The sequence below is a fragment of the Urocitellus parryii genome, chromosome 3 (assembly GCF_045843805.1).
Source record: "Urocitellus parryii isolate mUroPar1 chromosome 3, mUroPar1.hap1, whole genome shotgun sequence".
NCBI lineage: Eukaryota > Metazoa > Chordata > Mammalia > Rodentia > Sciuridae > Urocitellus > Urocitellus parryii.
In genome coordinates, this window is record NC_135533.1 from 103,898,116 (window position 1) to 103,911,653 (window position 13,538).

Sequence of the window (13,538 nt, forward strand, 5' to 3'; positions counted from 1 at the left end):
TATTTTCTGTTTTTTTTTTTGTATTTTCTCTATTAAATAAATATTTGCCCAACAGAAAATCATTAAGATTTTTTCTCTTACATTTTCTTTAAGAACATTTAGAAGTTTAACTTTTGTTTTTGCTGTATATACAATTCATTCTGCATTGATTTAGCTTATGGTATGAAGTAAATATTGGTGTTTATTCTCCTTGCATATAGATATGCAGTTCTGGTACGATTGTTTAAATGATGATCCTATCTCAGCAAAATACAAAATTGTGTGTGTGTTGGAAATTAGTGGATCTGATGACAGTGTGAAGATCTCTTTTTGGATTCCCCTATTTCATTGATCTTTGTGATTTGACTCTCCCTAGATTAAAATCTTCAGTAATTATAGCTTCAGAGAAAGTCTTAATATCGGGTAGCATAAATCAGCTAATATAAATCCCTCAACTTTGCTTCTTTTCACAATTATGTTGGCTTTTTATGTCCTTTGGCTTTCCATATAAATGAAAAAAATCAGCTTGTTAATTTGTACCAAGAAAGTCAGCTAAGATTTTTATGGAGTTAATATTTCCAGAAAAAAAGTCTTTTTGAGATTTAATTTACAATACCATAATTGACCCATTTAAAGTGTGCAATCCAATAGTTTTGCCATATTCAGAATTGTGCATAGATGAATTTAATCATCACAATCAATTTTAGAAAATTTTCATCACCCCCAAAAGAAAAACCTATATCCCTTAGCATTCATTCTCTGTTTCCCCCAATCTTCCCTCCCCTTAGTGCTGGTCTTTCCCTAATCTACTTTCTGTCTCTCTAGGAACATTTCATATTTGTAGAAATTGTTAAACTTATTTTTTAAATGTTTTGACCATTGGCTTCTTTCATTGAGCAAAATGTTCATCAGTGATGTAGCATCTGTCAATGCTGCATTCTTTTTTTTATACTGATGAATCTATCTATTATTCATTGATGATATTTGAGTTCTTTCCTCTTATTGGCTATTGTAAGAAATGGCAGAATATTCATGTATGAGTTTTTGTGCATAGGTGTGCTTTTATTTGTGTTTTGATGCATGTTAGGTTGTCTAGCCTCTGTTTAATATTTTTAAAAATTGTCAGATGGTTTTTCAAAGTGACTCCTTCTCACTGGCAGTGAATGAGGTTCAATTTCTCTACATTCTCACCAATATTTATACTTCTGGTTTTTGGCTTATAGCTATGCAGGTGAGTGTAAAGTGATATGTTGTCCCAAGGGCTTACATTTTAGTCTATAGATTAGTGGGAAGGGAATTACCATCAACATCAAATTTTCTAATCCATGAGTGGGACGTGTTTGTCTATGGGTGCAGTGGCATATGCCTGTAGTCCCAGTGATTCAGGAAACTGGGGCAGGGAGATTGCAATTTTGAGTCCAGCTTCAGTATTTTTGCAAGACCCTGTCTCAAAAAATCAGAAGGTCTGGAGATGTAGCTCAGTGATAGAGCGCCCTCTGGCTTTATCCACCAGTACTCCAGTACTGCAAAAAAGCAATGTCTATTTTAAGTTTTCTTGAACTTCTCTCAGGCATGTCTTTGTAGTTTTTAGTGTTACACATGTTTCATGAAATATATTCCTAAGTATTTCATGGTTTTTTGTTTATTTTTAGATTTTTCAAAAATATGAGTAATTATTTTTAGTAGTTTTTAAATATGTCCTTCAGGTTTTATATGTACATGATTATATATATCATGTGAAACTGTTATTTAAAAAATTTCCTTTCTTATCCAGATGTCTTTTATTTCCTTTCTTGGGGATTTATTGTGCTCTTCTATGTCTACGTTATTTAAATTAAACCATTGATTGTGGAGCCTTTCTAATACAAATTCCCAAAGATGTATATTCCCCTCTAAACACTGCTTTGCATCTCACAAATTTTGAAATGTTGTGTTTTCATGTGCATTAAGTCCAAAAAATTAACTGATTTTTCACCATGTTTTCACTGTTGATTCATGGATTGTATTTGTAGGTCAGATATTTGACTTCTAAGTATCTGAAAAATTTCCTGAAATCCTTGTTATTGACTTATATTTAATTCCACTGTGGTCGGCGTACATCCCAGGTGATTTTGGCTTGTTACAGTTTGTCCAGGAGGCTTGTTTTCTGGCCCTGGCTTGTGGCCTCCTTTGATGAGTATTTAATGTGTATCTGAAGAGTCTGCTTTCTGCCGTCATTGGGTGGAATGCTGTGTAAGTCATCAATATGTTACTGATTTTCTATCTATGTGCTTTATAAATTGCTGAGAAAGGAATTGAAATCTCCAATCACAAGAGTCATTTTCTTTTTTTTTTTAATAATTTTTCTAAAGAGAGAGAGAGAGAGAGAGAGAGAGAGAGAGAGAGAGAGAGAGAGAATTTTTGGCAGACACAACATCTTTGTTTTTGTATGTGGTGCTGAGGATCCAACCCGGGCCGCAAGCATGCCAGGTGAGCGCGCTACCTCTTGAGCCACATCCCCAGCCCCTCTTTCTTTTGTTTTAATTCTATTAGTTTTGGCTTCATATACTCTGAAGAGCTGATATACATGCATGCATATTTTCTTCATTGACTCACCTATAATGACAGAATGACAGGCAAATTCACGTATACAGTAGAGTATGCACACAACATAATGTTTATAATAGGTTTTGTTACATATGCAATATACTGTATAACATATAATACATATTATATGATCATATTTAAGCTCTTTATTCCTGACTATATTTCTTGCTTTGAAGTCTACTCATTTTTATATTTATATAGTCAGGGGAGTTTTTTTTTTGGTTAGAGTTTACATGATCTTTTATTATCTACTTACTTTTCAGCTGTATGTGCTTTATATTTAAAAATAGCATAACCTGACAATGTTTGCCTTATCTTTAGGTCACTAATAGTTAATATACTAGATTTAAATATTGCTACTTAATTTCTACTTGTGCCATATCTTTAATACTCCCATTTTCTTGTTTTATTGCCTTGTTTATGTAAATTAAGCATTTCATGTTATTTCCATTTTTCTCTACTATTAACTTACTAACTGTATATTATTCTAATGGTTTATGATAATTCATACTAGTAAATTGTTATTGGTAGGAGTATTCCTAGAAGTAGAATTGCAGGTCAAGAGCTAAATAAAACCTTTGATTTTGTTGGTGTTCTCCAAATGACCCTGTATGGAATTGTGATAACCTGCATTCCCTTTTCTAAAATATGAGGGTATCTCTTTCCCAAATAAAGCCAATAGAAGACAGTGTTGAACTTCTGGATTTCTGCCGTTCTGACATATAGGACATATCTTGGAGTTCATGGCAGAAGAGTATGGTGGAGGGAAGCAGCTCACATCATGATCAGAGAGCATAGAGAGTGGTCTCCACTTGCCAGATACAAATATATACCCCAAATTCATGCCCTCAGTGACCCACCTCCTCTAGCCCATTCTACCTGCCACCAGTTACCACTATGTTAATCCCATTAGGGATTCACTGATTAGTTTAAGGCTCTCACAACCTAATCACTTCCCCTCAGAACCCTCTCCCATTGTCTTAAGCATGAGCTTTTGGGGGACACCTCACATACAAACCATAACACCCTCCAAGCAGATAACTAAAATAATGATATTGTACAATATAAAAAAAATGAAATAAATAGAGGTACAATACTGGTGGGTAGATTACAGGCCTTATCAGTTTTCATCCATTTTACTTGCATGCATTGGTGTGTGTGTGTGTGTGTGTGTGTGTGTGTGTGTGTGTGTGTATTTATTAATGAGTAGTGGTGGTTACCTTACTCATTAGTCAGAATTAAGACCAGTGCTGATGAACTACATTTTAAGAAAAGGACTGTGAGCAGCATGTCTCTGGGTAGCCTAGGGAAGGGGGTTGTCATACAGAAGGTCAGCAGAGGTTGACGATGTTCAGGAAAGTAGGGTTTGGCCCAGTCCAAAGGTCAGTTTGCCTATAATCCTAGCTACTCAGGAGGCTGAGGAGGGAGGATCACAAGTTTGAGGCAAAGATGGGCAACTTCGGGAAACCCTGTTTCAAAATAAAAAAAATAGTAAGGGCTGGGGGTATAGCTCAGTACTACAAAAACAACAAACCACAAACAAACAAACAAAAAAGTTCACCTCTGCTCAACTGATGGGTATGTCTATAGCCCAATTCAAAGAAAGTTGATTTACATATGGACATGCCTAAAACTTGACCAACAATGGCCTCCTGGCTCTCTTTTAAGGGCCCTGAACTAATACTATTACTCCATTTTTATTTTCTTCTATGACACACCATTTAGTACTTAGAGCCATTGTTTTTGGTCTAAAGCGTTTGGAGATATCTATATTGAAAGGAAAGTGACCACAACCCTCGGAGCAACCAAGAGATCTTTATTGCAGCAGTGCAACAAAGAGAAAAGAAAGAAGGAAAGAAGTGGGAGGGGGCAGCTGGGGAAGGCTTTTATAGCCCTTCTGCTGTGCTGCCTAAATCTAACAGGGTCTCTGGGTTTGCAAGCTGCCTTGTTGGCACACAAGGGGGTTAAGTGCTTGGCCTTGAGCGGCAGGCTACATGTTCAGCCTTGAGCAGGGTGGGGAAGCGCTTAGCCTTGAGCAGGGGCTTGGGCATTTGGGCTTGAAGCAAACAGGTGATAAAGAATCAGACAGAGGGTGTGAGCGGCCAGGTCATCCTGCAGCTAACTTTGTTTGGCATGCCCTGCAGGCAGCTTACTCAGCCTGCACCTAATATATGTGATTGATTGATTGATTATTTATTTAGTTATTTATTTTTAGTAGACCTAAAGAAAGCCCCAAAGAAGAATTCTTGCTTTCTTTTTTTCCTTCCTCAGATGAGCGTTTCTCAACTTCACTTCTCCTTTTGGCCCTGGGCTGATTACAGATTTCGAAAAATACTTCACCCTCCAAGGTTTCCCGTGTGAACCCCTGCCCTGAGTTAAAGGTGGATGACCAGGGTTGGGGTTCCACATTCCCTGGCAAGCCCTCCTTCTGCCAAGAATTCCACTCAGAGATTTCCTCACTGGTTTTGATGAGAGGGAGCAGAAATATCCCAAAGCAGAATTCTTATAAAAATTATTTCTGCCTGTGGATCCGGTTGTCTTAGAAATAATTCCAATTCAATAATAACTTTTCTATTCAGAAATTAATAAGTCAAATTTAGTAAAAGTTGTAAGAGAGAAAAATCCTACTGCTTCCATAGCTGATTTGTCTTTGTAGCTCTTATGTGAGACTGCATCTCATATCTGCATTAATTATACTACTAATGTTACTGGAGTCGGAGGCCAGAGGACCAACTCTGGGGAGTCCCATCAAATCCGATCTGGTCACTTAACCCTAAAAATTAAATGGAAAGAGGAATCATGAAAAGCAGAAAAGGAATGCCAACCTGCATAACTATACTGGACAAAGAGGATCAGGGTTTCCCTGTCTTGGGGAGTACTGACATGAGCTTCCAGATTAAATACACAAGGGCAGCAGAAGGGTGCATAGTTAAGCAGTCTTGGCCAAACTGTGGTGTGGTTGATCATCATCTCAGGATTGGTCAGGTGGGGACTTCTGGGAGGTGATAAGAAAATTTTCTGGGGGCAGTTTTGATTCTTAACAACGTATTTATCAATCAGACCTGTTGTTCCTACAACTCAAGGTGAGAATCAGAGCAAATGGTCTTGGAATTATAGCCAAAGAGACAACTGCAAAATGGAAAAAATTTTTTACATTTGCTGGCCCAAGTGAAGAGTCAACATTCTTTAGCAGCAGCGGCCTCAAGGTCCTGGTTGAAGTGCTACTCACCCACATTCTAATTTACAGAGATGCTTTCACCAACCCTGCTAGGTGGACAACATCATGATTTTATCTTAAACATGATTTTCCAAGGGTAAAATTATTTGCACAGTAATTTGACTACTGGGGGTCTCTCACTGGATCTCAGTTTCCAAATCTACAAATGAAGGGACTGGCTTTATCATCATTTCCGAGGTCCTTCCCACAGTGGGCATCCTCAGGTCCCTTGTGGAATTGTGTGGATGCATCTAGGTGTGACGTTTGGCCCTTGGACCTTTGAAGGGTGATTCTTGGTGTTAGTCTGAGGTCTGAGAAAGTTTGGTCATTTCTGCCAAGTGGCCTTCTCCTGCATTCTTCATTCTCACTTCTTTCCTTTACAACTTCGTTCCTACCTGGCAAAGTCAAGCATTACCTAACAGAAGTCTAAGTAAGGAACTGGACTTAAGAAGAAATGGCTCCCCCTTGGGTCCTGTTGCAGTGCTGGATTTCTCTGGTGCTCAGGAACTTCTCTCATCAACATTTAATCCAGGATTTTCTAAGTATTTTCTTTCTGTTATAAACAATTCTCAGGCTGGTAGTAATTTGTAATCCAGTCTTAAGAACACACTGAGGTTCTTTTGAAATAACAATAAGAAAAAGAACATAAAGTCTGCTCATTATTATAGGGGAAACTCATCTTGAATTACATCCATCTCTATAATCTGATAATTGGGTGGTTTCCCAGGAAAGGCCCCATGTTTGGGTGAGAAATGGGAGCATGAATCAACAGTTATGGCTTTCAGAGGTCACTCTTAGCCTTTAATACAAGGCCTCTACAGAGAAGTAGCAAGTAGTTTCTTCTTGTGATTTTGTAATTCTGACCCACTCAAGTGGAGGTCACACTTTGAAAGGTGAGATTTCCATGGGGCACAGCAGCCTCCTGGGGCAGGATGTGATCTCTGTGGCCTGGACTTGGTTTGCTGCTCACAGTCTGGTTGCTTTTATCAAACACATTTAGGTCTTCTTCTCTAAAAGGGATGTGACCCCAAAGGCACTGAGTTTATTTTATTCTTCAATACATATTTGTTGAACTTGCTCAGACTTTATGATAGGTCATGAGGATTAAATGACAATGTTTGTGGAAGGGATTTTACTCTAATTCTTCGTGATATAAGCAATGTTATTTTTTCATGGTAGATTTACATGTTGATGACTGTTAATCCACTTTGAATCTTCTCTCATTTGTAAGGACATGAAATTGAAAATATCTAGAAGGTTCTATGATCAGGAACTATTCTCCTCAATTTTATGTGTTTTTTTTTCCTTTTTTTTTGGATATTCTAATTTAATTGGATACTTGTAACTTTAACAAGTTTTCAGCAACTTGTGATGTGATTTGCTACTTGATTTCAAATCAGTAGTTTTACTGATTAAAACGAAATTCCTCGAGATTAGATGCAAACAGGTGCACAGTCCTGATTTCCAAGGTCATAAGAATCTTTTCCCTTGTTTACTAGTACATCACATTTATTTCTATGCACGACATTTGCAAAGTTAAGTAAAATGTAGCAATATTCTCATTTTCTAGTCAGAATTAAAGTCTGCATTTTCCCATGATGTTAGAATGGTCTATGATGGACTTTCAGGGAGGTTTGGGTTATATACTCATGCGAGAGCAGCTGGCCCCAGTGAGTGGCAACTGCAGAGAGGAGACCCCAGAGTCAGTGATTTTAACAGGTTTCCAGGTGGTCACTCACTCTGAATAGCATAGCAGGAAGACATTTCCAGGAGCCCTATTTTTAAAGGGGAAAGAAAATCCTTTCAAAAACTTTTGCTGTTATATATTTAACTATTCTCTTAGAATTGCACTTCATATAATTTCTTCTTCTTTCGCTGATGCCACTCTTCCTTCAAGATGCCCTGGACCCTCACTGCCCGCTCCCTCGCCCCTGCTGGGGCTGGACCTCGGCATTTGCTCATCTTTACTTTTTTGGAAATATTTTTCTTTTTCTTTTTCTTTTTTTTTGGTACTGGGGATTGAACTCAGGGCACTTGGCTACTGAGCCACATCCCAGCTTTATTTTGTATTTTATTTAGAGACAGGGTCTTACTGAGTTGCTTAGCACTTCACCATTGCTGAGGCTGGCTTTGAATTTGAGCTCCTCCTGCCTCAGTCTCTCAAGCTGCTGGGATTACCGATGTGTGCCACCGCGCCCTGCTAAAAATAAATTTTAAAACATTGTACATCTCCTATTTTTCAGGAGTAACATGGCTCTACACGAAATTAAAATAAAAACAAGTACACTGGGGGAAATACTTCTTACAAAATGATTAAAAGTTACTATTTAAAACATAAATCATGCACAAAAACGAAGAAGACAGTAAACACCTTTAACAGAAAAACAGATAAAAGTGTTAAATATTCAGTGCACTGAAGCCCTTGCCCTCTGAATCCCAGATTCACATAAAAAGGGCTCTTTGGCTCCTCTTCCTAAGTGTGATTGCAAACCAGAGTGTGTACTTCCCCCAACCATGAGGAGAAGCCACCACTCACTGGCTACTCCTACCAGTATCCTGCAAATCTTCCTTGAATGTCTCTCTGTAATGTCCCCTTGTTATAGTCAGGTGGGGGGAGGTGCACAGACATGGAAGTGACTGTCTGTGTTGTGTGTAATCTCTAGGAATTAAGTAGCCCTGGGAAGAGTGTCCCTCAGGGACAGAAGTCCTCAAGATGTCAAAACATCAGATATTGAGAAAACAAAAGGCAAGTCTTATACAATTCAAACAATTCATGACAGGTCTTCAGTCCACATCCCAAATGGTTCTTGAAACTGTCTGCTCCTCTCTTTCTCCAAAACCACCTTTTTTAATTGGTAATTTTCCACCCTTGTACTCCTGAAATGTTTATCCTGCAGCCAGAGGGCTCTTCGAATTTCCAATTCCACTTGTTCATTCCTTGCACATAGGAATACGATTAGTGTTTTATCATTGCATTTTACAACCTTGCTATAGTGTCTTTTTAGTTCCGGTTTATTTTTTATTTTTCAGTTCTTTTGGATTTTCTACATTGACAATTATGTCATCTGAGAACAATGACAGTGTTATTTCTTCTTCCTCAATTGGTTTACCTTTTATTTCCTTTTCTTGGCTCATTGCTTTAGCCAGGACTTTAGTGCAGCGTTGAAAGGAGTGGTGAGAGAACAGTGCCTTGCTCCTGATCTTTGTGGGAAAGCCTTCAGGTTCTTACCAGCAAGTGTGATGACAGCTGGAAGTTTTTCTTTCTTTCTTTTTTCTTCTTCTTTTTTTAATAGCTGTTCTTTGTCAAGTTGAGGAAGTTTCCTTCTACCCATCTCTCTCTCTCTTAAAAAAATGCTTACTTTTTAGTTGTAGTTGAACACAATATCTTTAATTAATTAATTTATTTTTATGTGGTGCTGAGGATTGAACCCAGGGCCTTGCCGGTGCTAGAGAGGCACTCTTCCGCAGAGCCACAACCCCAGCCCCACATATTCTCTTTATTTAAAAGTTTTTCCAGGTTTCAAACTGTAGCTGACCACAGGAAGGTGAATGGCTTGGCCTTTTTAAAAGAAATGCAGGACCTGGCCGAGGACATTTGTGAAACGGTGGACAAAGCAAAAAACTTACAGAAACTTTGGAAAGAAAGATCAAAGACACCAGGCAAGTAAACCTCTTGAAAGGGACACTGCCTACCTGGGCACTGCTTAGGAAGAGAGGGGTGAAATCCTTACTGAGCGGGCTCTGCCTGTGGGTCTTGGGGAAAGGTGCGCCCTCTGGTGGCCAGCGCCGGCCCCGCGGCTAGTTGTGGAGGGACGGGAAGATCCTTCCTTCTTGCGGGAGGGAGGCACATTGCACCGGGCTGAAGCTACCTTACCTCCCCAGGGGCAGTCTCCCATCAGCCTAGGCTCCACAGGTACCCCCTCTCCAACTCCCTTCTCACGTTTCTTCTGTTGTCTTCCCTTTTTTCCGCTTCCTCATCCTATCTTTAAGATCTGTCTGCACCCTCTCCCAACATGCAAACAGATCCCTCTGATTGCTTTCCTCCCCACTGTCGTCAGGATCACTAAGGGTTTAGTTCTGGCCTTGGGTGATTAGCTTTGATTGTCAATCTTTTGAATTATTAGGGTAGATTATTTTGTAAATGAGAATAATATCTTCTCATTGTGAAAAATATCCACATTATAAGAGACTTCGACTTTTATTTATAAACCTCTGATGGAATTAGAATGGGTATAGATCTTAGAGAGCTCTTACAAATGAAGTGTGCACCTCTAAGAGGGCAGGCCAAGGCCTGTCTTCACACGCCCTAGTCATCAGGGGCAGCAAGCTTTATCCAAGGGGGTTACGCAGTGGTCAACTCTGCCCGCCCCAGGACCCCCACTTTAATCCTACTGAACCCATGTCTGCCAGACACCATATAGGACAGAGAATCAAAATTTAATTTTGACTAACAGATAGTTTTTAAAATATTTTTGTGTCCCAAATGCTATATATACATATAATTAAACAACCATTCATTTTAAAAAGTCTGAACTTCAAATTGAATATTGTATGTGTTTTTATTTGGTAAATCTGGCAACCTTAGGTACCCAACTCAAAATTATTCTTTGTTTATTTTTCTTTCTGTGTTGCTAGAGATTAAGCCCAGGGCTACACCTCTGTCCTCATTACATCTATAATATATATGCATATATATGTTCTTCTTCATGGAGTGCATACAAATAAATGGAGTCAAGAGTTTTCAGAAAAATGAAGAAAGAGCTCTTCAGAGAATGTAGCATTCATTATTATTTCTAAGAAAATGTCACCTTTGGGGCCTGGGGTTGTGGCTCAGAGGATGAGCACTTGCCTAGCATGCATGAGGCACTGGGTTCGATCCTCAGCACTGGTAAAAATAAAATATTAAGAAAAAAGAAAAAAAAAAGAAAGAAAGAAAATGTCACCTTTGTCCTGGGTGGAATAGGCCTCCCAAAGCTGATTTCATGATGAACCCAAAGTGCTCCACAAAAGACTCCTGACACTGAATGAAGGAGTTTCTTATAATAGGCTCCATTATAAGATCATTCTGCTTTTATAGAATTTGTTTCTTTAAAAATATTTTTAGTTGTATAAGGACACAATACTTTTATTTCATTTATTTTTTATGTGGTACGGAGGATTGAACCCAGTGCCTCACACATGGTAGGCAAGCCCTGTACCCCTGAGCTATAATCCTAGCCCCTAGAATTTGTTTCCTAAATGAAGTTTTTCACACGTTCTTGAAGAAAGAACTGATTTTTTAATTTTTGAGATGAAGTCTGTTTTCAACTAGCTAGCATTTGAGCCATTTCCCGTGGTCCATGTAATTAAAAACTTATCTGAAAAATCATAGTTTCACGTTTTGTTCTCCTTTTATCTTTTTCCTTTCTTTGTTTTTCTCTGTTTTCCCTTCATGGTCCTTGTCCTGTCTTGAATGTTCGCAATGCCCACTGGAATTAGAAACCTTTTGAAATTTTTACAAAATTTGGTTTACCAGTTAAAAAATTTTCCCCCCAAGAAATTACTTAATATCTATGGGATTTGGAGATCATCAATGATGACTTTCTTCAGCTTTATTCTTCTATCTGGGTGTCACCATTTGGGAGCCAGGGCTCTGATACTTCCTTTGACTTGAAAACTGGAGTGGTAACGTGGCAAATGTTTTTTGGGTTAATGACTGAACTGAAATCTCTAAAATTTGCTCTATTGTAGGTCCTTCTTATGGATCCAGTTTTTTAACAGTAAGTATCTTAACAAAAAGTTTTAAATTGAGTGTCTCAAGATGTATGGTTGGCAATGGTTTTTAAATTTAATTTGTATATTAGACACTACTTTTTTAAAAAGGATTTGATTTTCAGTTACAATTGTATAGGAGCTGGATTTTAAGAAAGCCAAAGTCACTCCAAGAATGGATTGAAAGATGAGATTTAATTTTAATTTAATTTTCTAAAATAAGGTCAGTGAGAAGCAGTTGCTGAGTTGAGGCCAGCAGGTGATGGGGGTCCACAGATTGCTTAGTAAGATGGATCAGAGCCCATCCAAAGTCAAACTTAGGCCATGGTTTGTGTGCCTGCCATGCAACCTTTGACTCTAATTATCAGGGCCTTCACTTACAACCTAAGTTTTCAATGGGAGTGACTTACAAGTAACCGAAGAACTTAAAAATAGAATAAGGCACCATTTCAATGATTAAATTAGCATTTAAAGGAAATTTTGATATTCAGTGCTTGTGATATTGTAGCCCATTGATAGGAATCATGTATGCCTTGTGGTGAAAAAAAAAATTGACACAATGACTTTTGAAAAAGTTACTTGATATCCTTTGTCTCAGTAGTTGTTCTGACAATTTGTCGTATAATGCAAAAGAAATAAAAATAAAGTCTCATTTCTAATGACGGATAATTTTAATATCCCTAAGTAGGGTAAGTAAATGTTGATAGCCTCCTTAGCAGAGTCACTTAATAATTAATATGGTGCCTGTCATGTCAGGTGTGAAAAGCAGAGAACGGCATCATAGTTGTAGCACAATTGTGATGTGCAGACTCTCAGGCCCTGCCTACAACGAGCTGAGGAAGAGTGGTCACGGGAAAGCAGTTCTGTTTGTTAAAGGGAGACAATTCTAGGTAACTTTTCTGTTGCAGAATTCTGGTTATGATATTTAGTTTCTGATTGTGATATATAGTTTCATTTGGAGTGAAATGGTCATTCAAATACTCTGAGCCAGAGGAATGATGATACATAAATTATGTTTCCAGAGAATCTTTTTGGCCATTCAATTGAGCATAGAACGAGGGTAACCAGAGTGTAATCGGGAGGCCAGTTAGGAAATCGATGAATTCATGGCTACAGTAGGTGATAGAGGCTTAGCACAGTCATGTGGTTACTGACAGAGGGGGTGGCATGTTGTGGGATTCTTGATACAATTTGAAGGTTGAACCATTAGACTCCTCTGATGAATATAAGTTATCACAGAAGAGTCAAGAGTGACTCTTATTGGGAATATGGAGTGGCCATTGATTGAAATGGGGAAAGATTGGAACCGTTTTTCCTGGTGGTGACGTGGGGAGAAGAAGGAGATGGGGAAATCAGGAGACTTAATTTGGGCAAGTTAATGAGACACCCAAGTGACACTGTCAAGGAGGCTGTGGGTGATGTGATACCAGTTTGGAGCAGAGATGAAGAGTCTGGTTGGATACATGAATCTGGAAGATGTTGGTGCAAAGGTGACTTTTAAATTCTGAGCAGGCAGAAGGTACAGAGGGAGAAGAAGAGGACTTGCATCTGAGATGGGGTTTCAGGCCAGCAGAGGAAGATGAGGTAGATGTCCTGGAAGCCAGGAAAACCCTTTTCAGGGAGGTGGAAATGATCGGCCTCCACACTGGGGTTGATCAGAGTAGGAAACGGATGGAGAAGTGACCCCTGGAAGTAGCAGCATGGAGACTGTTGGTGATGCTGACAAGAAACGCTCCGGTGAAGTGACCAGAAAGAAAACATGACTGGAGTTGTTTTGGAGGGTGGGGGAGGAGGCAAGGCAGCGCGGCAGGGGGCAGCAAGGCCTGGGTGGAAACTGAGGGTGTCCTTCCACACGACCCACTGAGGGCCTCATGTGTCCTCAGCTAAAGTAGACAGTCCAGGAGGTTCCAACTGCTGGTCTCAGCATCCCATCACAAGCACATGTTGAGTGTTGGCTTTCTGTATCTCTGAAGCAAGGTTGGGGCAGGGGAGCAGACACCCCAGA

The 13,538-nt window shown here is 39.0% G+C and overlaps 1 protein-coding gene across 1 annotated transcript in view; it reads left to right on the forward strand.

The window, feature by feature from the left end:
- The window catches only part of Abca13 (ATP binding cassette subfamily A member 13), a 441,561-nt gene that overhangs the window by 25,427 nt on the left and 402,596 nt on the right, over positions 1 to 13,538 (forward strand). The window contains exons 4-5 of the mRNA XM_077796801.1: positions 9,291 to 9,442; positions 11,513 to 11,541. Of these exons, the coding sequence (XP_077652927.1) occupies positions 9,291 to 9,442; positions 11,513 to 11,541 (181 nt within the window). The remainder of the gene's footprint in view (positions 1 to 9,290; positions 9,443 to 11,512; positions 11,542 to 13,538) is intronic.